Below are 23,825 nucleotides of genomic sequence, written 5' to 3' on the forward strand. Positions count from 1 at the left end.
AGTGCTGCTGGCTTCAGGAACCTCGGGGGATATCTGTAAACTTCAAGTCTTATTTCTATGTTTAGCTGTACAGATGTTCGTGTCTTCATCGAAACGTATGTAGAGATGCATATTTCCAACGTTTGTCCCATTCCCGAGTGCCTACCCTGTCCCTAGAGATGTGTCACCTTCTTTGAACCTCTGCTTTTGTTCTCTCGTTCTCAAACAGTGTTATAATGACTTATTTCGTGTAAACCCCACGACAAACGAAGTACTACTTTACCTTCATACCTCCTCCTCTCTGTCTACCAGGATTGTTTCAAATGGCTCTGCATGGCACCTCCAGAAGAAAGATTACAATTAGTTGGTAAGGTAAGGTGTTAGGATGTCTTACATAACCTAGCAGAATGTGCAAGAAAATTAACTGATGACAAGACTTTGTCAGAGTAGATATACCAGTAATAGATAATCCCAGTAAACTCTAATAGGACAATCTATCTTGAGGCATCCTGGCTGGCAATTACATATGCAGCCAGTCCGCAAACTATGACACAAATAGGAATACACTGGGGAAAAAAAAAAAAAAAAAAAAAAAAAAAGAGGCGGTCTCACCCTTGCAGTACCAGGCGACGGCTGCGGGCGCCGCTGTTCACCACGGAGCAGAGGAAGGAGCGGAGCGCTGTAGCCAGCCCCGCCCGCGCGGCCCGGCTCACTCGCTGCAACAGTGGCCGGATCATTCGCTCGCTGTCTGGGCGGCCGGGCGGGCTGCGAGCGGCCCCGCGGTACGGAGACGTGCTGGAACGAGGCGAAGGAGCCAGCGAGAGGGGGAGGCGGAGGATCGGGAAGCAGGGGAAGGGAACCGAAGCGGGAGCAAGTCTGAGTTCGGAGCCGGAGGCGAAGAGTCGGAGCTGCGCCGGGAAGCTATCTGCGGGCGTCCAGTTGCGGAGGGGAAGTGGCGGAGATGTGCGCAGCGAGAAAAGGGTGCTGGGGCCGGAGGCAGCGAGCGCTGCTGTGTTGCGTGTTGGTGGCGGTGTGGGGACAGCTGCGCTACTCGGTGCCCGAGGAGCTGCCCAAGGGCTCTTTCGTGGGCGACGTGGCCAAGGACCTGGCGCTGCAGCCGGCGACGCTCCGCGACCGCGGTGCCCGTATCATGGACCGAGGTAGGACGCGATATTTCTCTCTGCATGCGAACAGCGGCCACCTGGTGACGGCGGAGAGGCTAGATAGAGAGCAGCTGTGCCGGCTAGTGGAGCCATGCGTGCTGCACTGCGAGGTGATCGTGGAGGGCGAGATGAAAGTTTACAGTATCGAAGTGGAAATCACCGACATTAACGACAACGCACCCAGCTTCCGCAACGCAGAAATTGAACTGACAGTGAACGAGATGGCAGCTCCCGGGTCCCGCTTTCCCTTGTCTAAAGCTCGCGACCCGGACGTGGGAGTGAATTCCCTGCAGAGCTACGAGCTGAGCGGCGACGAGCACTTCTCGCTGTCCGTGCAGGCGGGAGCCGACGGCGAGAAGCGTCCCGAGCTGGTGCTGGCCAAGGCGCTGGACCGGGAGGAGGCGGCGTTTCACGAGCTGGTGCTGAGGGCGAGCGACGGCGGCGAGCCGGCACGGACGGGCACGGCGCGCATCCGCGTGTCTGTGCTGGACGCCAACGACAACGCGCCCGTGTTCAGCCAGGCGGTGTACGCGGTGCGCGTGCCCGAGGACGTGCCCGTGGGTTGCACGCTGCTCACCCTCACGGCCACCGACGCTGACGAGGGACTTAACGGCGATGTGAAATACTCGCTTAAGACAGCGACGGACGTAGCATCGGAAGCCTTCCACCTGGATCCCGAGACAGGATCGATCAGGCTGTTGAGGAGCCTGGACTTCGAGGAAGACGATTCCTATCATCTGGAGGCGCAGGCACAAGACGGCGGTGGCCTTTCCGACACGGCTACGGTCTCGATCTCGGTGACCGACGTGAACGACAACGCGCCCGAGCTGACTGTGTCGTCGGCGCTGAGCGAGATCTCGGAGGACGCGCCTTCGGGGACGGTGGTGGCCCTGCTGCACGTGCAGGACCGCGACTCGGGCGCCAACGGCGAGGTGCGGTGCAGCATCGAGGAGAGCGTCCCGTTCCGCCTGAAGCGGGCGCTGGACAATTACTACAGCGTGGTGACGGCGCGGGAGCTGGACCGGGAGGAGGTGTCGGAGTACAACGTGACGGTGTGGGCGTCGGACGGCGGGTCGCCGTCGCTGCGCAGCAGCGCGGTGCTGGCGCTGCGCGTGCTGGACGTGAACGACAACGCGCCGGTGTTCGCGGAGGCGCGCTACAGCGCCCGTCTGCCACAGAACAACGCCGAGGGCGCGCTGGTGCTGACGGTGCGGGCGTGGGACGCGGACTGGGGGCAGAACGCGCGCGTGCGCTACCGGCTGTCGGAGGGGCGCGTGCGGGGCGCGCCGCTGTCGTCCTACGTGTCGGTGCAGGCGGAGACGGGCGCGCTGTACGCGCTGCGCTCGTTCGACTACGAGGAGGTGCGCGAGGTGGGGCTGTGGGTGCGGGCGGAGGACGGCGGCGCGCCGGCGCTGAGCAGCAACGTGTCGGTGCGGCTGCTGATCGTGGACGAGAACGACAACGCGCCGCAGGTGCTGTACCCGCCGATGGCGGCGGCGTCGGGCGCGGGCTGGACGGGCGTGGAGCTGGCGCCGCGCTCGGCGGAGCCCGGCGCGCTGGTGGCCAAGGTGGTGGCGGTGGACGCGGACGCGGGGCAGAACGCGTGGCTGTCCTACGAGCTGGCCAAGGCGACGGAGCCGGGGCTGTTCCGCGTGGGGCTGCACAGCGGCGAGGTGCGCACGGCGCGCTCGCCGCTGGCCCGCGACGCGCCCAGGCACAGCCTGGTGGTGGTGGTGAAGGACCAGGGCCGGCCGGCGCTGTCGGCCACGGCCACGCTGACGGTGGTGCTGGCCGAGAGCGTGGCCGAGCTGCTGTCGGAGCTGGGCAGCGCGGCGGCGCCGGCCGAGCCCGGCGGCAGCCTGACGCGCTGGCTGGTGCTGGCCGTGGCGGCCGTGTCGTGCCTCTTCGTCGCCTTCCTGCTGCTGCTGCTGGCGCTGCGCCTGCGGCGCTGGCGCCGCTCGCAGCTGCTGCCGCCGGCCAGCGGCGCCTTGCGCGGCGTGCCGGCCTCGCACTTCGTGGGCATCGACGGCGTCCGCGCCTTCCTGCACTCCTACTCGCACGAGGTGTCGCTCACCGCCGACTCGCGCAAGAGCCAGCGGCGCTGGGCGGCCGACAGCTGCTGCAACACCCTCCCGGCGCGGCCGGCGCCCGACAAGGCCGCGCCGCTGCTCGGGGAAGACGCTGCCGGCGCCCGCGGCGCACCGCCCGACGCCCTCCCGGTGAGTCAGTCGCTCCGGACACCCCGACGCCCTCCGTCTCGGCGCTTGCCTCCCTTCTTTCTCCTTGCCTTTCACTCCCCGCTCTCCTTCCCGGCCGGGGATGTTTGGTGCTGAGCAAGGCTCAGCTTCATTAGGCAGTGGGTTTTGGGTAACTCTGAAAGGCAATGTGGAATGTGGGACATGAGCGCGGTCTTTTGACTTCAGCTCTGCTCCAGATGGATTCCTATTTTTTTCCCACATGCCAGGTGGTTGCTCCTTTCATTCCCAGACATGTATCATGCAGGATTTCCTTTTTGTCTTCACTTCTTTTTGCTTTTCTGAAAATTTACCGCTCTCATTCCTGAGTGGCCAGGTTTCCTTCTCAGCAAGGCACGGCTTTGTTTCATATCAGGTTGTTGTCCTTTTTTTGTGAAGGAAGCCAAGTGTGGGCTCCACTGCCAGCGTTACAGATGTTGCGGAAGTCAGGAGACAAGAGGGGGCCTTTCCCTGCAACTCTACTCTACATGATCTTCTAACTTTTTTTCCCACTTATCTGCTGGTTGTTCCTTTCATCCCCTGGCATATATCATGCAGGTTTTCGTTTTGTTTTTCACTCTTCTGTGTTCAGGTACACTTGAGACTACCAAGAAGTTAAAAGGTAGCCTCCCAATAGCTACATGCAGTAGTTTGTGCTTATCTTTAAATAAAATCTTAATGGCCAATGTGTCATTTGGCTACTTCTCCTCCATACTTCCATACTCTAAGCAACTTTTCTGATGCTTCGTGAAGATGGATTATGCAAAAAGATGTCTATATGAATCTGTGCTGCTGTTTTTGTGTGTATGGTGGAATAATGGTCTGGGCAACGCGTCCTTTTAGTCTTCATCACTTGAATTTGTGTTGCAAAATATTTGGCTTGGTTAATGTTGTGTGAAGTGTGAGATTGGATTCTGTTTCTTGTTGTGCAGTTTTCACATACTTGCCTTCTTTGTTGTCAATGACAAAACGTGGCCTCATGTTCCCGAGAACCCTGAAAAGACTGGAAGATGTGTTATGAGTTGTTGGACTGGGGGAGCTGTTCCCATACACAGCATGAATATTTGCTGCAGTCGGCACAAAGTCTTTGATATCCTCATGTTTCCTTAAAATGTCACTGGATGAAATGCTCTTGATAGCTGCCTAAATATGGCTAGAATTTGGATATTGTGAATGGTGCAACTGAATGCTGTGAATATAGAGCAAAGATGGTGAGTGGCTGAGTTTGAATGTGGAAAATATGTGGATCAGCAGTGATATTGTTTGGTCTGAGGTTTCATTTCATAACTTGTGCCAAGGCCGGCATCATTTATGCACCATTTTCAGAGTCACACAGAATCACAGAATTTTCTAGGTTGGAAGAGACCTCAAGATCATCAAGTCCAACCTCTGACCTAATGCTAACAGTCCCCACTAAACCATTTCCCTAAGCTCTACATCTAAACGTCTTTTGAAGACTTCCAGGGATGGTGACTCCACCACTTCCCTGGGCAGCCTGTTCCAGTGCCTCACAACCCTTTCAGTGAAGAAGTTCTTCCTAACATCTAACCTAAAACTCCCCTGGCGCAACTTAAGCCCATTCCCCCTCGTCCTGTCACCAGGCATGTGGGAGAACAGGCCAACCCCCACCTCGCTACAGCCTCCCTTGAGGTACCCATAGAGAGCGATAAGGTCGCCCCTGAGCCTCCTCTTCTCCAGGCTGAACAAGCCCAGCTCCCTCAGCCGCTCCTCGTAGGACTTGTTCTCCAGGCCCCTCACCAGCTTCGTTGCCCTTCTCTGGACCCGCTCAAGCACCTCCATGTCCTTCTTGTAGCGAGGGGCCCAAAACTGAACACAGTACTCGAGGTGCGGCCACACCAGAGCTGAGTACAGGGGGACGATCACCTCCCTAGCCCTGCTGGTCACACTGTTCCTGATACAAGCCGGGATGCCGTTGGCCTTCTTGGCCACCTGAGCACACTGCTGGCTCATATTCAGCCGACTATCCACCATCACTCCCAGGTCCTTCTCTGCCTGGCAGCTCTCCAACCATTTCTCTCCCAGCCTGTAGCTGTGCTTGGGGTTATTGCGCCCCAGGTGCAGGACCCGGCACTTGGCCTTGCTGAACTTCATGCAGTTGACCTCAGCCCATCGGTTCTCCTGGCTGTGCTGCCCTGAAACACAATTTTAATTCTCTAATGACAAAATATCTTTCAGAAAAACTGTGCATGTGGTGTGATGATGCCTGTGTCTAGTGGCTTATAGTTCCTGTATGAATACTCTTTAATTCACTGCCATCAATTATAACTCTGTGACTTAGATTTTCTCAAAAACCAAAAATGTGTTTTTCCTCACTTGCCAGGTGGTTGCTCATTTCGTCCCCTGTCGTGTATCATGTGAGTTTTCCTTTCTGAATTAGAATACCAGGAGCTTAATGTATATCTTTCCAGTAGCCCATTCAGCACTCCTTGTTCTGATTAATAGTGAATTCCAATAGGAAATGCTAATAGCGAATGAGGTTGTCTGCAGGCTGGTTTACTAGATTGCGATGCTCTGGAAAGACAGTCTTACGGATACCACGTTTCATTTGGCGCTTCTGCTTTATACTTTATGCAGCTTTTCTGTTGTTGCATGAAGATGGCTTGAGCAAAGCCAAATTGTCTTTGTAGCAATCCATGCTTCTGTTTTTATGTGCTTGATGGGAAAATGGTCAGGTTCCTAGTCCTTTTAGGATTTCTATTTGGTTGTTATAGAGATTACAGTCAACTGTAAAAGTTCTGTTTGAGATTGCTATGGAGGTGTTGTGTGTGAAGGGCTGTTGGAGGAAGGAGTGTGTGAATATTGACAAGAGAAAAAGGAAAGGAAGGAGCAGGCTTTGCTAGCAGGCACAGGATGTGGCAGCAGCTTTGTTTTGGCTTCATCACTTGAATTGGTGTTGCATAATATGTGGTGAGATTGATGAATGGAGTCTGAAGAGTGAAAGTGATGTTCTTTTCTTGTCCCGCAGTTTTTGCATTTTTGCCTTGTTTGCTGCCAATGTCAAAAGCAGACCTCAGTGAGGCAGCGAACCTTGAAAAGACTTGGAGATCCATCATTATTTGTTGGACTGGTGGATCTGTTTGCATACATACCTTGAAAGTTTACTGCTCTGAGCTGAAAGTCTTTGATATCCTTACGTTCCCTTAAAATGTCCCTGAATGATAAGCCCATATCAGCAGCTGACATACAGTTAGAAGCTGGTTATTGAGAGTGGTGCAACTACTGTGAATGTAGAGGAATGAGGGAAAGAGTTTAGCTATAAATGTGGAAAATCAGTGTGTCAGCAGTAATATTTTTTAAGCAGTGCTTTGATTTCATTGTGAATGCCAATTTCTATAGCATTTATGCACCATTTGATCCTGGTTTCACGATCCTGAAAAGCAATGCTAATCTGATACCAAAATGTTCTGCACAGAAACTGTGCATGTAGAACTGTGATGTCTGAGTATAATGGCTTCTTCTACCTGTGACAATCCTCATTAATGACCTCATATCTGTATTGGGTAGAGTGTTTTTTCATGTGTGTAATGGCCTTGGAGGCTTTGATTTCTCATCATAATCTTTGAACATTGACATCTCAGGAATGGTTCTGGAAGTGTCTTTTCTAACAGATACATGTGATGAGAGTAGCTGTGTTGCAGTTCCATCACTTGAATCTCATTAAGCATAATGCTTGGGCAGCCCAAATAAAATTGCCTGTAAACTTATCATGAAGTCCTTCACTTCTGTAGTTTTCCTGTTTGTTTTTTTTTTTTTTTCTTTTATTTTTTTTTTCTTGTTCATCATTGCTGTCTAAGCTAGGCCTCAGTATGGCAGAGAATCTTTAAAAGATTGGAGGATCCACCAGAATTGTGGGGCTGGGGTAGCTGATTCCATATAGAGATTGAATATTTACAGCTGTGTTATGATTCCTTTAAATGACACTGTATGGAATCCCCTTGGCAGCGTTTGACATTCTGGAGAAGACAGAATGTTATGTACACCAAAAATGAAACACAAGCTAAAACTGAATCTCTCTTCATTGCTCACAAGAAGAAGCATAAGAAAGAGTGTCATGTTAAGGCCTTTACAGTTTCATATTTGTTGGAGATGAGTGGATTGCATCATAGAAAAATTGAGCTGATGCACTTTTCTTACAATGCATAGTTGCTGGAAAGACCTCCTTGACTTCCATGTGCCCTGGAGAGGAAATTTTGCGCCTGCAGAAACTCTGACAGCCTCCTGGTGTGTTTCTCTACCACACTTTCTCTTTGGATGCTTCCTTGTGTTACTTCTCTGATTTTATCTTTTCCTGGTCTTTTGTCTATGTGTCAGTTAAGTTATCACAAGATCACAGAATCACAGAATCGTCTAGGTTGGAAGAGACCTCCAAGATCACCTAGTCCAAGGAGTAGCACCTAGTAACATCATAGCCGTGTTGAGGAATGGTTTGTGTTTTTTTTTTTTTTTTTTTTTTTTTTTTTCTTTTCGTGTGGGGAGTGGATGTAAATATGATATTAGTAAAAGAGACATGTCTGTGTGGAGCAACTCATGCTCTTACAGGAGAGGGACATTCCCTTATAAATATATTTACAATGACCCTGTCTCTGTTGGAGAACAAATCCTCACTGTCTGTCCCCTTATCTTTTTAGTATGCTTTAGAAACTTGCAGAGAAATGTTCCTCCCTTCTTGGTGTACCTTGATGGTGTGGTTGTGAGCCTGTGTGTTATAAGGAAATGTTCTGTTGAATTAGTCCTTTGGTGAGATGTGTTTGCAAATTCTGAGGGTGAAAGAAAAGTATTGAGGTTGTGAAAGGTGTGAGGTGACATGTTCGGGAAATGTTGTGTGAGGGGCTATAGAAGAACAGATGCTCCATTCTATGCAAGTTTTAGTTTTTTCATTCCACACATAGCTGTGGTTTATACACTTTGAAGTCTGTCTACTCAATAGTTTTTCCTGGGAAATGTTATTGAACATTTCTGGGATCTTTGGGAGAGCGTTCTGTACAATTCATTCCCTACTGTCTACGTCAAGTGCTCTACTACTATGAATACTCAAAAATATCTATGTGTATAACCTAGATGAATATGGTTTATTATCTTCATGATGTTTTTATTATGTCATGTTAATGTGATGAACAGAAAAAATGTCTTTCCAGCTGTCTATGGTGTAGTTCTTGTGCGTGTTGTGAAGAAATGCACTGGGTGATTGGTGCTTGGATGATGTCCTTCTGCCTGTCACAAAGAGGGAAGGCAATTATAACAGCTGGGAGCAGTTTGGGAAATCTTCATGTGTGAAGGTCTCTTATTGGAAAGAGGAGCCTTTGAACACTGACCTCTCAAGAATGCAACTGGAGGTGACTTTGCTAGCAGATGTCCTATGAAAACAGGCATGTTCATAGACTCCTGGAGTCATATAGGTTGGAAAAGACTTAGAGCATCTAGGTCAACCAAATTTCATGGTCTTCCTTTGGCTTTTTCTCTAATGAATGTATTGGACGTGTTTGATAAGTGATGTCATGTTCTTCCCTCATCTTACACCTCTGTGTACACTGGCATGCTCATGTCCCATAGTTCTCTGATACATTCAAAGTGAATGCCCTGGGGTTTTCTTCTGTTTTATGGGTAGGCATTTTTCTGGAAAACCGTTCAAGTGAATGAAAGTTAGAAAAGCGACATGTTTTTCTATGACAATCCAAATTATAAATAAATGTCAGGCTTCAATGAATATAAAGTGTTGAAAAGACTAGAAAACATTAATTCAAGAAGGACTGCTAAAACGATCTCTGTAAGTCCTTAAAGTGACTATCGCTCTGCAAAAAGGTGTAATATTTATAATTAATTTGAGGCCTAATTAACACGAGTAATTTTACCTGCCATGCGGTAGAACTAAGATAACAAGAAGAGGCCACTATCTCCATTCTTATCATGACCGCCCTGAAGACCGGAATGCACTCCATCATTTCCTTGTAGAAGAGAAGGCGTTGCAGAAGGAAACGCAACGATTTTGGGCAGTGACAGGGGAATGTGCCGAGGCGCCGCGTCAACGGGGGCCGAAGGTTTCCGCGGAAGAGGCAGGGCGGCGGCGCTCGCTGTGAGCCGTGCGTGCAGTGCCGGGCGGAGGCTGCAGGCGCCGCTGTTCACCACGGAGGAGAGGAGAGGAAGGAGCGGAGCGCTGCAGCCAGCCCCGCCCGCTGCGGCCCGGCTCGCTCGCTCGCTGTATCGGCGGCCGTGCGGACTGCGAGCGGCCCCGCGGTACGGAGCCGAGCTACAGAGAGGCGGAGGGGCCGGCGAGAGCGGACGGCGGCGAGGCCGGAGCAAGGGACGGGAATCGGAGGAAGAGTCTGATCCAGAGCCGGAGGCGAAGAGTCGGGGCTGCGGCGGGGAGCGGTCTCCGGGCGTCCCGTGGCGGCGGGGCCGTGTCGGAGATGTGCGCGACGAGAGAAGGGCTCTGGGGCCGGAGGCAGCGAGCGCTGCTGTATTGCGTGTTGGTGGCGGCGTGGGAGGCGGCGTGCGGGCAGCTGCGCTACTCGGTGCCCGAGGAGCTGCCCAAGGGCTCTTTCGTGGGTGACGTGGCCAAGGACCTGGCGCTGCAGCTGGCGACGCTCCGCGACCGCGGCGCCCGAGTGGTGTCTGCAGATAGGACGCAGTATTTTGCTCTGCATGCGAACAGCGGCCACCTGGTGACGGCGGAGAGGCTAGATAGAGAGCAGCTGTGCGAGGGCGTGCAGCGATGCGTGCTGCGCTGTGAGGTGATCGTGGAGGGCGAGATGAAAGTTTACAGGATCGAAGTGGAAATCACGGACATTAACGACAACGCACCCACCTTTAGCGAAATTCAGATTGAGGAAACGCTGAGCGAGACGACTGGACTCGGGACGCGTCTGCCCCTGTCTAAGGCTCATGACCCGGACGTGGGAGTGAATTCCCTGCAGAGCTACGAGCTGAGCGGCGACGAGCACTTCTCGCTGTCCGTGCAGGCGGGAGCCGACGGCGAGAAGCGTCCCGAGCTGGTGCTGGCCAAGGCGCTGGACCGGGAGGAGGCGGCGTTTCACGAGCTGGTGCTGAGGGCGAGCGACGGCGGCGAGCCGGCACGGACGGGCACGGCGCGCATCCGCGTGTCTGTGCTGGACGCCAACGACAACGCGCCCGTGTTCAGCCAGGCGGTGTACGCTGTGCGCGTGCCCGAAGACGTGCCCGTGGGCTCCACGCTCTTCACCCTCACGGCCACTGACGCCGACGATGGAATGAACGGGAACGTGAAATACTCATTTAAAGAGTTTTCCACGAAAGCATCGAAGATGTTTTACCTGGATCCCGAGATGGGATCGATCAGACTGTTGAGGAGCCTGGACTTCGAGGAAGGAGACTCCTATGATCTCCAAGTACAGGCTCGGGACGGCGGTGGCCTATCCGACACGGCTACGGTCTCGGTCTCGGTGACCGACGTGAACGACAACGCGCCCGAGATTTCGGTACGGTCGGCGCTGAGCGAGATCTCGGAGGACGCGCCTTCGGGGACGGTGGTGGCCCTGCTGCACGTGCAGGACCGCGACTCGGGCGCCAACGGCGAGGTGCGGTGCAGCATCGAGGAGAGCGTCCCGTTCCGCCTGAAGCGGGCGCTGGACAATTACTACAGCGTGGTGACGGCGCGGGAGCTGGACCGGGAGGAGGTGTCGGAGTACAACGTGACGGTGTGGGCGTCGGACGGCGGGTCGCCGTCGCTGCGCAGCAGCGCGGTGCTGGCGCTGCGCGTGCTGGACGTGAACGACAACGCGCCGGTGTTCGCGGAGGCGCGCTACAGCGCCCGTCTGCCCGAGAACAACGCCGAGGGCGCGCTGGTGCTGACGGTGCGGGCGTGGGACGCGGACTGGGGGCAGAACGCGCGCGTGCGCTACCGGCTGGCGGAGGGGCGCGTGCGGGGCGCGCCGCTGTCGTCCTACGTGTCGGTGCAGGCGGAGACGGGCGCGCTGTACGCGCTGCGCTCGTTCGACTACGAGGAGGTGCGCGAGGTGGGGCTGTGGGTGCGGGCGGAGGACGGCGGCGCGCCGGCGCTGAGCAGCAACGTGTCGGTGCGGCTGCTGATCGTGGACGAGAACGACAACGCGCCGCAGGTGCTGTACCCGCCGATGGCGGCGGCGTCGGGCGCGGGCTGGACGGGCGTGGAGCTGGCGCCGCGCTCGGCGGAGCCCGGCGCGCTGGTGGCCAAGGTGGTGGCGGTGGACGCGGACGCGGGGCAGAACGCGTGGCTGTCCTACGAGCTGGCCAAGGCGACGGAGCCGGGGCTGTTCCGCGTGGGGCTGCACAGCGGCGAGGTGCGCACGGCGCGCTCGCCGCTGGCCCGCGACGCGCCCAGGCACAGCCTGGTGGTGGTGGTGAAGGACCAGGGCCGGCCGGCGCTGTCGGCCACGGCCACGCTGACGGTGGTGCTGGCCGAGAGCGTGGCCGAGCTGCTGTCGGAGCTGGGCAGCGCGGCGGCGCCGGCCGAGCCCGGCGGCAGCCTGACGCGCTGGCTGGTGCTGGCCGTGGCGGCCGTGTCGTGCCTCTTCGTCGCCTTCCTGCTGCTGCTGCTGGCGCTGCGCCTGCGGCGCTGGCGCCGCTCGCAGCTGCTGCCGCCGGCCAGCGGCGCCTTGCGCGGCGTGCCGGCCTCGCACTTCGTGGGCATCGACGGCGTCCGCGCCTTCCTGCACTCCTACTCGCACGAGGTGTCGCTCACCGCCGACTCGCGCAAGAGCCAGCGGCGCTGGGCGGCCGACAGCTGCTGCAACACCCTCCCGGCGCGGCCGGCGCCCGACAAGGCCGCGCCGCTGCTCGGGGAAGACGCTGCCGGCGCCCGCGGCGCACCGCCCGACGCCCTCCCGGTGAGTCAGTCGCTCCGGACACCCCGACGGCCTCCCTGTCGGTGCTTCCCTCCTTCCCTGCTCCTGGATTTTCCATTCCCGCTCTCCTTCCAGCCGGGGTGGTTTGTTGCTTCTCTGAGCAGCGTGTTTTTTGTGAGAGCCTGGCACTCAGGGAGCCAAGCATGGGCTCTGCTGGTAGCCTTACACTCTAGTGTGGATGGTGGGAAATGAGGGAGGATTTTGGCTGCAACTCTTCCACAACTGAGGTTGATTTTTTTATTTTTTAATTTTTTTATTTTTTTCCCCCAGCATAACACCTGGTCCATTTGGCGGGAGAACAGTTTGATTTTATAATTTTTATATGTTTGATTTTATAATTTTGAGCATTCCTGCAGGATTTTTGCACTATTTGATCCTGGTTTTGCTTTCCTCAAAGGGAATGCTAGTCTTCTGATGCTATAGTATTCTGCAGAGAAACTGCTTGTAGAGCTATGATGTCTGTGCATAATGGCTTCTAATACATGTACCTGTAAAAATCCTCCTTAATCCACTTCCTTAATCTGCTTTGTGCTATAGTGTTTCTCTCTAGTTGTATTCCATTTTCGGACCTTTCTTTTCAGGAAGCTTTTGCTTCATATTTTGCATTTTTCGTTTGCCTTTTACATTACAAATACAAAGATAGTATTGCATCAATTCGTTATTTTCCTTGAGACATTCCTATCAGCCATCAGGAGACAAATATTTGTGTATAAGGGAAATGAAACAGAAGCTCAAACTGAATCTGTCTTCTGTGCTCTCGATACTTATATTCATTGGAGATATGCAGGCCATATCACGGAACAATGGAATAGAGCAGATGAATATTTATAGAAATGAAGTCCAGATGAAAACTGTAGTGCTTTGCTTGCAGCATGACACCTGCGTCATTTCTTGGTGATCTTGGGAGGCATTTTCCTGTGCAGAGAGAAGATTGTGCCACATTCACGGTGGCACAGGTGACACCTTTACCAGACTTTCTCTTTGAATGCTTCCTTCTGCTGCTTGTTTGATTTGTTTTTTTCCTAGTGTTTTGTCTGTGTGTGTAGGTTGAGTGATCAGTAGTAGCACAGAGCCTTGTTGATGAATGTGTTATGTGTACATGGGCCTTGCTCATGTGAACCACCAGCTGAGTATTTGAGTTGGAGCTGGTGTAGAAGAATGGAGACATGAGGGTACTTGTGAATTTTTTTTTATTTTTCTTTGCTTTTGTCTGGGTAGTGGATGTAAACATAATGTTAGTAGAAAAGATGTCTGCATGGAACAGCCCATGCTCTAAAAGGAGAGGGACATTCCTTTACACATATATTTACGAAGATCCAGTGTCTGGAGAATGAATCCTCTCTGTCTTTCCCCTTATCTCATTAGTAGGCCTTATAAGCTTGCAGAGAAATGTAGCTCCCTTCATGGTATACTTGGATGGTGTGGTTGTGCGCAGTACTTGATACTGGGAAATGGTCTGTTGAACTTTTCCTTTGATGAGACTTGCTTGCAAATTCTGAGGGTGAAAGTATTGAAATTGTGGAAGTTTTGAGTTGTCAGGTTGGGGGAGCGTTGTGTGAGGGGCTATAGAAGGACAGATGCTCCTTTCTCTGCTACTTTTGTTTATTTAATTCCACACACATCTGTGGTTTATGCACTTTGGAGTCTGTCTACTGATTAGTTTTTGCCTGAGGTATGTTATTGAGCTTGTATTGGGATTTTTGGGTTATCTTCTGTAGAATTCATTCCCTACTGTCTACCTTACATGCTCTAGTACTATGAATACTGAAAAACATCCACGTGTATAACCTAGCTGCATATCATTTATTCTCTTCTTAATGTTTGTATTACATCATGATAACGTGGTAAGAAAAAAATTGTCTGGTGCTATCCATGTTGCATGTGAAGAAATGCACTGGGCAATCGGTCCTTTAATTATGTCCTTCAGGCTGTCATGAAGTAGGAAGGCAATCATAGCAGTTGGGAGTAGTTTGGAAATTCTTCCAGCAAGTACGGAGGAATTGTATATGTTTACGTGGTTTAGTAGCAAATCCTTATCTCCCTTGAGAAGGCATTATAAACCATCTGAAGACAAATTTTTGTGAATAAGGGAAATGAAACAGAAGCTTAAACTGAATCTGTCTTCAGTGCTCGCAAGACTTAGCATGAGTAAGGGTCCCACATTAAGGCCTTTACATTTACAGTTTCATATGGTATGAGCTTGCATTGGGATCTTTGGGAGAGCCTTCTGGAGAATTAATTCCTACTATCTACTTTACATGCCCTACTACTACGAATGCTCAAAAATGTTAATGTATATAACTTAGTTGCATTTTGTTTATTCTCTTCACAGTGATTATATTACATCCTGATAATGTAATGAAACAAATTGTCTTTTGATGTGTCCATGGTGTAGTCTTTGTGAATGTTGTGAAGAAATGCGCTGGGTAATTCATTCAACCTTTGCTGAAGAGGGAAGGCAATCCTAATAGTTGGAAATAGTTTGGGAATTCTTCCTGTGTGAACGTCTCTTGCTAGCACGTGGAGCCTTAGAGCACTGATCTCTGAAGAATGGAGCTGGAAGTGGTATTGCTGGCAGGCACGTGGTATGCCCAACCTTTTCCTTAGCATTGCTAAGTTCACCATTAACCCATGTCTCTAAGCTTTTTGAAAATCTTCAAGGACAGTGATTCAACTACTTCCCTGGGCATCCTGTTCCAATACTTCACAACCCTTTGAGGAAATACATTTTTCCTAACATCCAGCCTAAACCTCCCCTGGTGCACCATTTAGCCTATTTCCATCCCCTTAACACTTGGTGCTTGGGAGAAGAGGCCAATCCACACGTTGCTGTGGCCCCCTTTAAGGTAATTGTAGATCATGATAAGGTCTGCCCTAAGTCCTCTTTTCTCCAGGCTCAACAACCCCAGGTCCCTCAGATGCTCCTTTTAAGTCTACTTCTCTAAACCCTTCCATAGCTCCGTTTACTCTTATTTGGACATGCTCTAGCAACTCAGTGTCCTTCTTGTAGTGAGGGGCTCAAATGTGAAGACAGTATTTGAGGTGTGGCCTCACCAGAGATGAGTACAGAGGGACAATCACTTCCCTAGCCTTGCTGGCTGGAATATTTCTGGTACAAGTCAGGATACTGTTGGCTTTCTTGGACACGTGAGCATACTGCTGGTTCATATTAATTTGTCTGTCAACCAGTCCTCAGTGGTTTCCTTCAGCCTGGCAGCTTTCCAGCCACTCTTCCCCCAGCCAGTAGCACTGCATGGGGTTTTTTGAACCCAAGCACAGGACCTGTCACTTAGCCTCGTTGAACCACATACTGCTGGCCTCAGACAATCAGCCCAACCTATCCAAATCCCTCTGCAGAGCCTTCCTATCCTCAAGGAGATCAAAGCTCATGCCAAACTTGGTGTCATCTGAAAACGTAGTGAGGATGCACTCAATCTTTTCATCCAAATCTTGATAAAGATACTGAAGAGAACTGGCCCTGATACTGAGACCTGGGGGTCACCACTCCTGATCAGCTTTCAACTGCTAACCACCCGTTTGAGTGGACCACAACAATTAGCCAGGACTGATGATGGAAAGTGGCTTGGTGAGCGCTTTGGCCAGCTCCCTCTGTACCCTCATGTGGATCCCATCTGGCCCCACTGACTTGCATAGGTCTACGTACTTTAGCAGATCACTGACCATGTCCTTGTGGATTATGAGGGCTTCATTCTGCTCCCTGTCTGTAACTAGCAGGTTGTGAGGGGATGGGGTACCTAGAGAAAAATGGACTTGCTTCTAAAGACTGAGGCCAAAAAGGCTTTAAGGAGATGATTTCTTGTCACTATGTTTCCTCTCACATCTAATAAAAGATTAAGAGTCTTCTTACTCCACATTTTCTTGTTTGTGTATTTATGAAAACATTTTCGTTGTCCTTAAGAGCATTAGGCAGAATGAGTTCCAGCTGGGCTTTGGCCCTTCTAATTTTCTCCCTGCACTGCCTCACAATATCTTTATATTCTTCCTGAGTGTTTCAGGTGCATCCCTTGAATTTCACATAATGTTGGGGCAGATAAAAAAAAAAAAAAAAAAAGACATTTGTAGAGTGGCAGTGGGCAGTGAAGTCCTTCACTTTTGTAATTTTCACATTTTTGCCTCATTTTCTGCTTCCGTCTCAACTGGACATCAGTGTGCCAGAGAACCCTAAAAAGATTCTAAGATCATTTAGAATTGTTGGACTGGGGAAGCAGTTTCCTTCCAGACCTTGAATGTTTTTCATCCTGTGGAGAGAAATACTTTGAAATATTTCTTTTTCAATAAAATGTCAGTGAATGACGTGCCTTGTTCTTTCTTGTCTGACAAATGGAGAAAAGTAGGATGTTGTCTGTGGTGCAGATAAAATCTGTGAGTGTAGAGCACAGAGGTTGAGAGGCAGGCATAAAGACTGGAAAATATCTGGGTCAATGTGACTTTGAATGGGGTATGCTTTGGTTTCATACCTGATGCCAAGGCTCACACCATTTCTGTTCTGATCATGGTGTCCCTGTCCTTAGAGGCAATGATGCTTTGCTGAGAATAAACTATTTGGCAAAAAGTGCTTATGTAGTGGAGGTTTCTGAGGTGAAAGGGTGCATCTGGAGTCACCATCCTGTATGAAGGTGAAAGAAAAGAAGAGCATAAAGGTGTTGTGGGAACTGGTGTATTCTGGAAATGCTTAACTAGAGTTGCAACTGATCCCAAGTACTGTTGTTGTCTTACAGCTGCCTGTACCCCTGTATGCTTGTCTCCCATGAGGATTTGTTCCCTTCCCACCAAGTGTCATGGCATTTTCTTCGCGTGTATGGGTGGGTATTTATTTGGAAATTAAATTGAAATCAAAACATGGCCAGAATCTAGAATCAGAAGTAATTGAGAGAGCCATGCTACTGCTTTGCACGAATGAAACTGTAGAGAAGACAGGCATGATTTCCTACCAATTGCTGCCTTCAATTAATAGCACAATGTTGTGAAGCACTGCATACAACCATCATGTCTGATCCTCCAGTGCCATGCTGGCTAGACAGAGTTACATGGTAGAAACTGGTGTGGAGTGCTTAATGCCCAATGCCAGCTATCTGTGATGCTGGCAGCACCAGGAGAACTGGTGACAGAAGGCGTGCCTGTCTGTCTGATGTACTACATTCTGTAGTTCTGGCTGTGCAGAAAGAACTATTACCAAGCAATGTGAATGCTTACTATGTAGAATGAGACCCACTTATTCTGCATGACATGATCGGGAAAATACGATTGATATTTATTACTGGAGATATTTCCTGGTCTAACTTTTGCTATTTATGTAATGAATGTACTAATACGTGTTTGATAAGGGATGCCAAGTTCAGCCCCCATCTTACAACTGCAAGACACTACAATACCCTTGCGTGGTCATGTCTCATGAGTCTTTGCTACCTTCACAGTGAATGCCTGGGGTTTTTTATTTGGTGTATGGGTAGACATTTTTTCTGGAAATCCATTTAAGTGAATGACAGTTAGAAAAGAATCGTCAGCTCTTGTGGTCTCCAAGACTGCATTTATAGTGGGTGAAACCGACCAGTGGTGAGTGCTCCAGCTGGTTTACTCTATAGCAGGGATGTGGAGCGCATGCACAGCCTGCTCAGAGAGCTGAGGGGGGTTGCTGGTTGCTTGCTGATGCACCCTTACAGGAAGAACTGTATTATATAGTTGTTGACATTGAAACAAGAGCACAAATTACAACGAAACTGAATTAGTTGCTCATAGATTGTTGGAAAGCCGAGGAAGCTTTAAACCAAGAAGGAAGGCAAGAATGACATTTGAAATTCGTGGAGTACACAATACTTCTGCAATAGTAAGTTGAGACTAACAACTATTAACAGGCTGAATTAACAAAAAAAATAATCTACTTCCCATGCGGAAAAACGAGGACAGCGAGAGGAACACCCTGCCTTCACTCTGCTCCTGAGGGCCCTAAAGACCAGAATGCATTCGATCTTTTCCTCGAAGAAGAGAAGGCAAGCGCACCGGCGCTGGGCCATGTCGCAGGGGAATGTACCGAGGCGCAGTGTCCGCGGGGACCGAAGGTTTCCGCGGAAGAGGCAGGGCGGCGGCGCTCGCTGTGAGCCGTGCGTGCAGTGCCGGGCGGAGGCTGCGGGCGCCGCTGTTCACCACGGAGGAGAGGAGAGGAAGGAGCGGAGCGCTGCAGCCAGCCCCGCCCGCTGCGGCCCGGCTCGCCCGGTCGCTCGCTGTGTCGGCGGCCGTGCAGACTGCGAGCGGCTCCGCGGTGCGGAGCCGAGCTACAGAGAGGCGGAGGGGCCGGAGCCGAAGCGGGAGCCGGAGCCGCAGGCGAACAGTCGGGTCGGCGGGGGGGAGCAGTCGGCGAGCGTCCGGTGGTAGCGGGGCCGTGTCGGAGATGTGCACACCGAGAGAAGGGCGCTGGGGCCGGAGGCAGCGAGCGCTGCTGTGCTGCGTGTTGGTGGCGGCGTGGGAGGCGGCGTGCGGGCAGCTGCGCTACTCGGTGCCCGAGGAGCTGCCCAAGGGCTCTTTCGTGGGCGACGTGGCCAAGGACCTGGCGCTGCAGCTGGCGGCACTCCGCGATCGCGGCGCCCGAGTGGTGTCGGCAGATAGGACGCAGTATTTCGCTCTGCATGCGAACAGCGGCCACCTGGTGACGGCGGAGAGGCTAGATAGAGAGCAGCTGTGCGAGGGCGTGCAGCGATGCGTGCTGCGCTGCGAGGTGATCGTGGAGGGCGAGATGAAGTTCTACGGAATTGAAGTGGAAATCACGGACATTAACGACAACGCCCCCAGCTTCCGCAACGCAGAAATTGAACTGACAATGAGCGAAACGACTGTTCCAGGGTCGCTGTTCCCTCTGGCTGATGCTCACGACGCGGACGTGGGAGTGAATTCCCTGCAGAGCTACGAGCTGAGCGGCGACGAGCACTTCTCGCTGTCCGTGCAGGCGGGAGCCGACGGCGAGAAGCGTCCCGAGCTGGTGCTGGCCAAGGTGCTTGACCGAGAGGAGGCGGCGTTTCACGAGCTGGTGCTGAGGGCGAGCGACGGCGGCGAGCCGGCACGGACGGGCACGGCGCGCATCCGCGTGGTTGTGCTGGACGCCAACGACAACGCGCCCGTGTTCAGTCAGGCGGTGTACGCGGTGCGCGTGCCCGAGGACGTGCCCGTGGGCTCCACCCTGCTCACCCTCACGGCCACCGACGCTGACGAGGGACTTAACGGCGATGTGAAATACTTATTTAAGAAAATCACTGACAAAGCCTTGAAGATCTTCCACCTGGATCCCGAGACGGGATCAATCAGGCTGTTGAGGAGCCTGGACTTTGAGCACGGCGACTCCTACGAAATGGAATTGCATGCACTGGACGGAGGAGGCCTTTTTGACACGGCTACAGTCTCAGTCTCGGTGATGGACGTGAACGACAACGCGCCCGAGATTTCGGTGCGGTCGGCGCTGAGCGAGATCTCGGAGGACGCGCCTTCGGGGACGGTGGTGGCCCTGCTGCACGTGCAGGACCGCGACTCGGGCGCCAACGGCGAGGTGCGGTGCTCGCTGGTCGGCGACGTGCCGTTCCGTCTGCGGAGCTCGGTGGGCAGCTACTACAGCGTGGTGACGGCGCGGGAGCTGGACCGGGAGGAGGTGTCGGAGTACAACGTGACGGTGTGGGCGTCGGACGGCGGGTCGCCGTCGCTGCGCAGCAGCGCGGTGCTGGCGCTGCGCGTGCTGGACGTGAACGACAACGCGCCGGTGTTCGCGGAGGCGCGCTACAGCGCCCGTCTGCCCGAGAACAACGCCGAGGGCGCGCTGGTGCTGACGGTGCGGGCGTGGGACGCGGACTGGGGGCAGAACGCGCGCGTGCGCTACCGGCTGGCGGAGGGGCGCGTGCGGGGCGCGCCGCTGTCGTCCTACGTGTCGGTGCAGGCGGAGACGGGCGCGCTGTACGCGCTGCGCTCGTTCGACTACGAGGAGGTGCGCGAGGTGGGGCTGTGGGTGCGGGCGGAGGACGGCGGCGCGCCGGCGCTGAGCAGCAACGTGTCGGTGCGGCTGCTGATCGTGGACGAGAACGACAACGCGCCGCAGGTGCTGTACCCGCCGATGGCGGCGGCGTCGGGCGCGGGCTGGACGGGCGTGGAGCTGGCGCCGCGCTCGGCGGAGCCCGGCGCGCTGGTGGCCAAGGTGGTGGCGGTGGACGCGGACGCGGGGCAGAACGCGTGGCTGTCCTACGAGCTGGCCAAGGCGACGGAGCCGGGGCTGTTCCGCGTGGGGCTGCACAGCGGCGAGGTGCGCACGGCGCGCTCGCCGCTGGCCCGCGACGCGCCCAGGCACAGCCTGGTGGTGGTGGTGAAGGACCAGGGCCGGCCGGCGCTGTCGGCCACGGCCACGCTGACGGTGGTGCTGGCCGAGAGCGTGGCCGAGCTGCTGTCGGAGCTGGGCAGCGCGGCGGCGCCGGCCGAGCCCGGCGGCAGCCTGACGCGCTGGCTGGTGCTGGCCGTGGCGGCCGTGTCGTGCCTCTTCGTCGCCTTCCTGCTGCTGCTGCTGGCGCTGCGCCTGCGGCGCTGGCGCCGCTCGCAGCTGCTGCCGCCGGCCAGCGGCGCCTTGCGCGGCGTGCCGGCCTCGCACTTCGTGGGCATCGACGGCGTCCGCGCCTTCCTGCACTCCTACTCGCACGAGGTGTCGCTCACCGCCGACTCGCGCAAGAGCCAGCGGCGCTGGGCGGCCGACAGCTGCTGCAACACCCTCCCGGCGCGGCCGGCGCCCGACAAGGCCGCGTCGCTGCTCGGGGAAGACGCTGCCGGCGCCCGCGGCGCACCGCCCGACGCCCTCCCGGTGAGTCAGTCGCTCCGGACACCCCGACGCCCTCCGTCTCGGTGCTTGTCTCCCTTCCTGTTCATTGCCTTTCACTCCCTGCTCTCCTTCCTGGCCGGAGAGGTTTGTAGCTGCGCAAGGCACAACTTTATCGAGCAGCGGTTTGTGGGTGACTGTCCGTTGCTCAAGGGAGCTACACAGGGGCTCTGCTGTCAATGTTACACTTTCTGTGGGTGGTAGTGGATGAGACAGGGCTTCCATCTGCAGCTTTGCTCTAGATGGACTTGTATCTTTTTTTCCCCTGCCAGGTGGTTGCTCCTTTCAACCGTCATCATGTTTCATGCATGTTTTCCTTTTGTTTTCTTTTTTTCTTTTTTTTTTTTTTTTTACCTATTCTGACTATATGTACACTTGAGATTATCAGTTGGTTAGGGTACATCATCCCTATATCCCATATGCTTGATCCATAGTGTGAGGCTGTCTTAGAAAGAGTCTTAATGTGACCATATTTCATTTGTCTGCTTTTCGTCTATGCTCTCCTCAGTGTATCTTTTACTGCATGAAGATCTTCTGAGGACAGAAATGTCTGTTTTCCTGTAATGAATATCAGAGAAACAAGCCTGAATGTTCTATTTATGGTATGCTGTGTGTGAAAGTATTTTGGAGGAAAGAGGACTGTTTGAGCATTGACGTCATCAGAATGGAAGAGGCTTTACTAGCAAGCTAATGCTATTGCAACAGTTGTGTCATGTCTTCATTGCTTCAAATTCTGTTTTATAATATTTGTTTAGATTGAGGAATGGAGTGTCAAGACTGAGAGTGAAGTTCTTTTCATGTCCTGCAGCTTTTGCATTATTGCTCTGCTTATTGTCAATGTCAAAAGTAGGCCTCAGTGTGGCAGAGAACCCTGAAAAGACTGGAATATCTGTTATTAATTGTTGAACTGGGGGAGCTGTTTCAATACATAACGTGAATGTTTACTGCCGTGCAGTCAAAGGAATCGATATCCTTATGTTTCCCTAAAATATCCCTGAATGATAAGCCCTTATCAGTGGCCAACATATAGTTAGAAGTTGTTTATTGAGAGTGGTAAAACTGAATGCTGTGATTGTAGAAGAAATAGTGTGAGAGGTGTGTTCTAAAGTTGGAAAATAGGTGTGTCAGCAGTGATATTTTTTGGGCAGTGGTTTGATTTCATTGCGAATGCCAATTCAACATGACTCTTTGTGCCTGGCCACCCAGCCAGCTTTTAAATCAACCAAGTGTACACCTGTCCAAGCCTTGAGCAGCCTGTTTCTCCAGGAGAATGCTGTGTAAAAGAGTGTTTAAAAGCCTTGCTGAAGTCAAGGTAAATAAGCTCCTAAGCCTTTCCATCATCCACTGTCATGTCACCTTGTCATAGAAGGAGATCATGTTCATGAAGGAGGATCTGCCTTTGATAAACTCATGCTGTCTGAGCCTGATCACCTGGTTCCCCTTCAAGTGCCATGTGATGGCACTCAAGTTAATCTTCTCCAAGAGCTTCCCTGGCACTGATGTCAGACTGACATGCCTGTAGTTCCCTTGATTCACATTTTTGCCTCATTTGCTGCTGCAGTCCCAAGTGTGCTTCATTGTGGCAGAGTATCTTGACTGGAAGATACGTTAGAAATGTCAGGACTATGGAAGCAGTTTCCTTCCAGACCTTGAATGTTTCCAACTGTGGAGAGAATTACTTTGATGTATTTCTCTTTCAATAAAATGTCAGTGAATGATATGCCCTGTTCTTTCTTGTGTGACGTATATCAAGGAGTAGGATGTTGTCCATAGTGCAGATAAAGTGTGTGACTGCAGAATACACAGGCTGAGGCAGGTTTAGAGTTGGGAAAGTTGTTGTGTCATTGTGGCTTTGAATGGGGAATGTTTTGGTTTCAAATCTTGTGCCAAGGCCTGCACCATTTCTGCTCTGATCATGCTGTCCCTGTCCTTAAAGGCAATGTTGCTTTGCTGAGAATAAAATATTTGGCCTATGTAAAGTGCCTATGTAGGACAGGTCTTTGAGATGAAAGGATGCATGTGGAGTCTCCACCATGTATGAAGGTGAAGGCAAAGAAGAGCAGAAGGGTGATGTGAGAGCGGGTGTGCCCTGGAAGTGCTGATCTAGAGCTGTAACTGATCCTGAGTATTGTCATCATCTTATGCCTGCAATGTCCATCTGTGTGCTTGTCTCCCATGGAGCTTTGTTCCTTTCCCAGCAAATTCCATTCAGATTTTCTTCAGATACATGGGGAGGTATTTTGTTTAAAACTGAGGTGAAAGGAAAGCAAGATTCAAATCTTCAGCTGTTGCAGTCAGCAAGATGTTATAAATGGCTCAGGATTCAAATTAGGATTAAATAAAAAAATAGGATTTATTGAAAGAATATAAAGGAATAGAGGTAAGCAAACAGCGCTGGTTGCACCGGGAGTCTCCGCTCCACCAGGACGCACACCAGTTACATCAAGCAGCTGATTTTTATGCTCCTAGACTAATGCATATTCATTACTACTTCTAAAAAAAAATAGATTATTAAAATTAGCTTCCGGGGTGCAGTCCCTCCTACTGGAGCATGCGCAGTCTCCTCTGGGGTCTCTTCTGGGGGTCTCTAGGGGTCTTTCATGCTGAAGGCTCGTAGTCTTCCTCTCCACCTTTGTACTTACTGGGCACCATACCAAGTTTACGGAACATCTTCTTCAAGTCTTGTCTCCCAGCCGCCCTTCAGCTTCTTTCTCCTTCC

The 23,825-nt window shown here is 52.5% G+C and overlaps 1 protein-coding gene and 2 pseudogenes across 3 annotated transcripts; all 3 read left to right on the top strand.

Annotated features, from left to right (window-relative positions):
- The first annotated feature begins 809 nt into the window (after positions 1-809).
- Positions 810-3,609, top strand: LOC311444624 (protocadherin gamma-A5-like). Its single transcript, XM_084535900.1, has one exon. The coding sequence runs from the start codon at positions 941-943 to the stop codon at positions 3,473-3,475; it is 2,535 nt and encodes an 844-aa protein (XP_084392026.1). The 5' UTR covers positions 810-940; the 3' UTR covers positions 3,476-3,609.
- Positions 3,610-9,604: 5,995 nt separating this feature from the next.
- LOC311444619 (protocadherin gamma-A5 pseudogene) lies at positions 9,605-12,835 on the top strand (annotated as a pseudogene). The gene has a single exon. The product of its transcript is annotated as a protocadherin gamma-A5 pseudogene (transcript).
- Positions 12,836-17,185: 4,350 nt separating this feature from the next.
- LOC311444393 (protocadherin gamma-A12 pseudogene) lies at positions 17,186-21,644 on the top strand (annotated as a pseudogene). The gene is made up of 2 exons: positions 17,186-21,091; positions 21,615-21,644. The product of its transcript is annotated as a protocadherin gamma-A12 pseudogene (transcript).
- The last annotated feature ends 2,181 nt before the right edge of the window (positions 21,645-23,825 follow it).

This window comes from Aythya ferina (genome assembly GCF_964211825.1).
Source record: "Aythya ferina genome assembly, chromosome: 14".
In the NCBI taxonomy this organism is placed as follows: domain Eukaryota; kingdom Metazoa; phylum Chordata; class Aves; order Anseriformes; family Anatidae; genus Aythya; species Aythya ferina.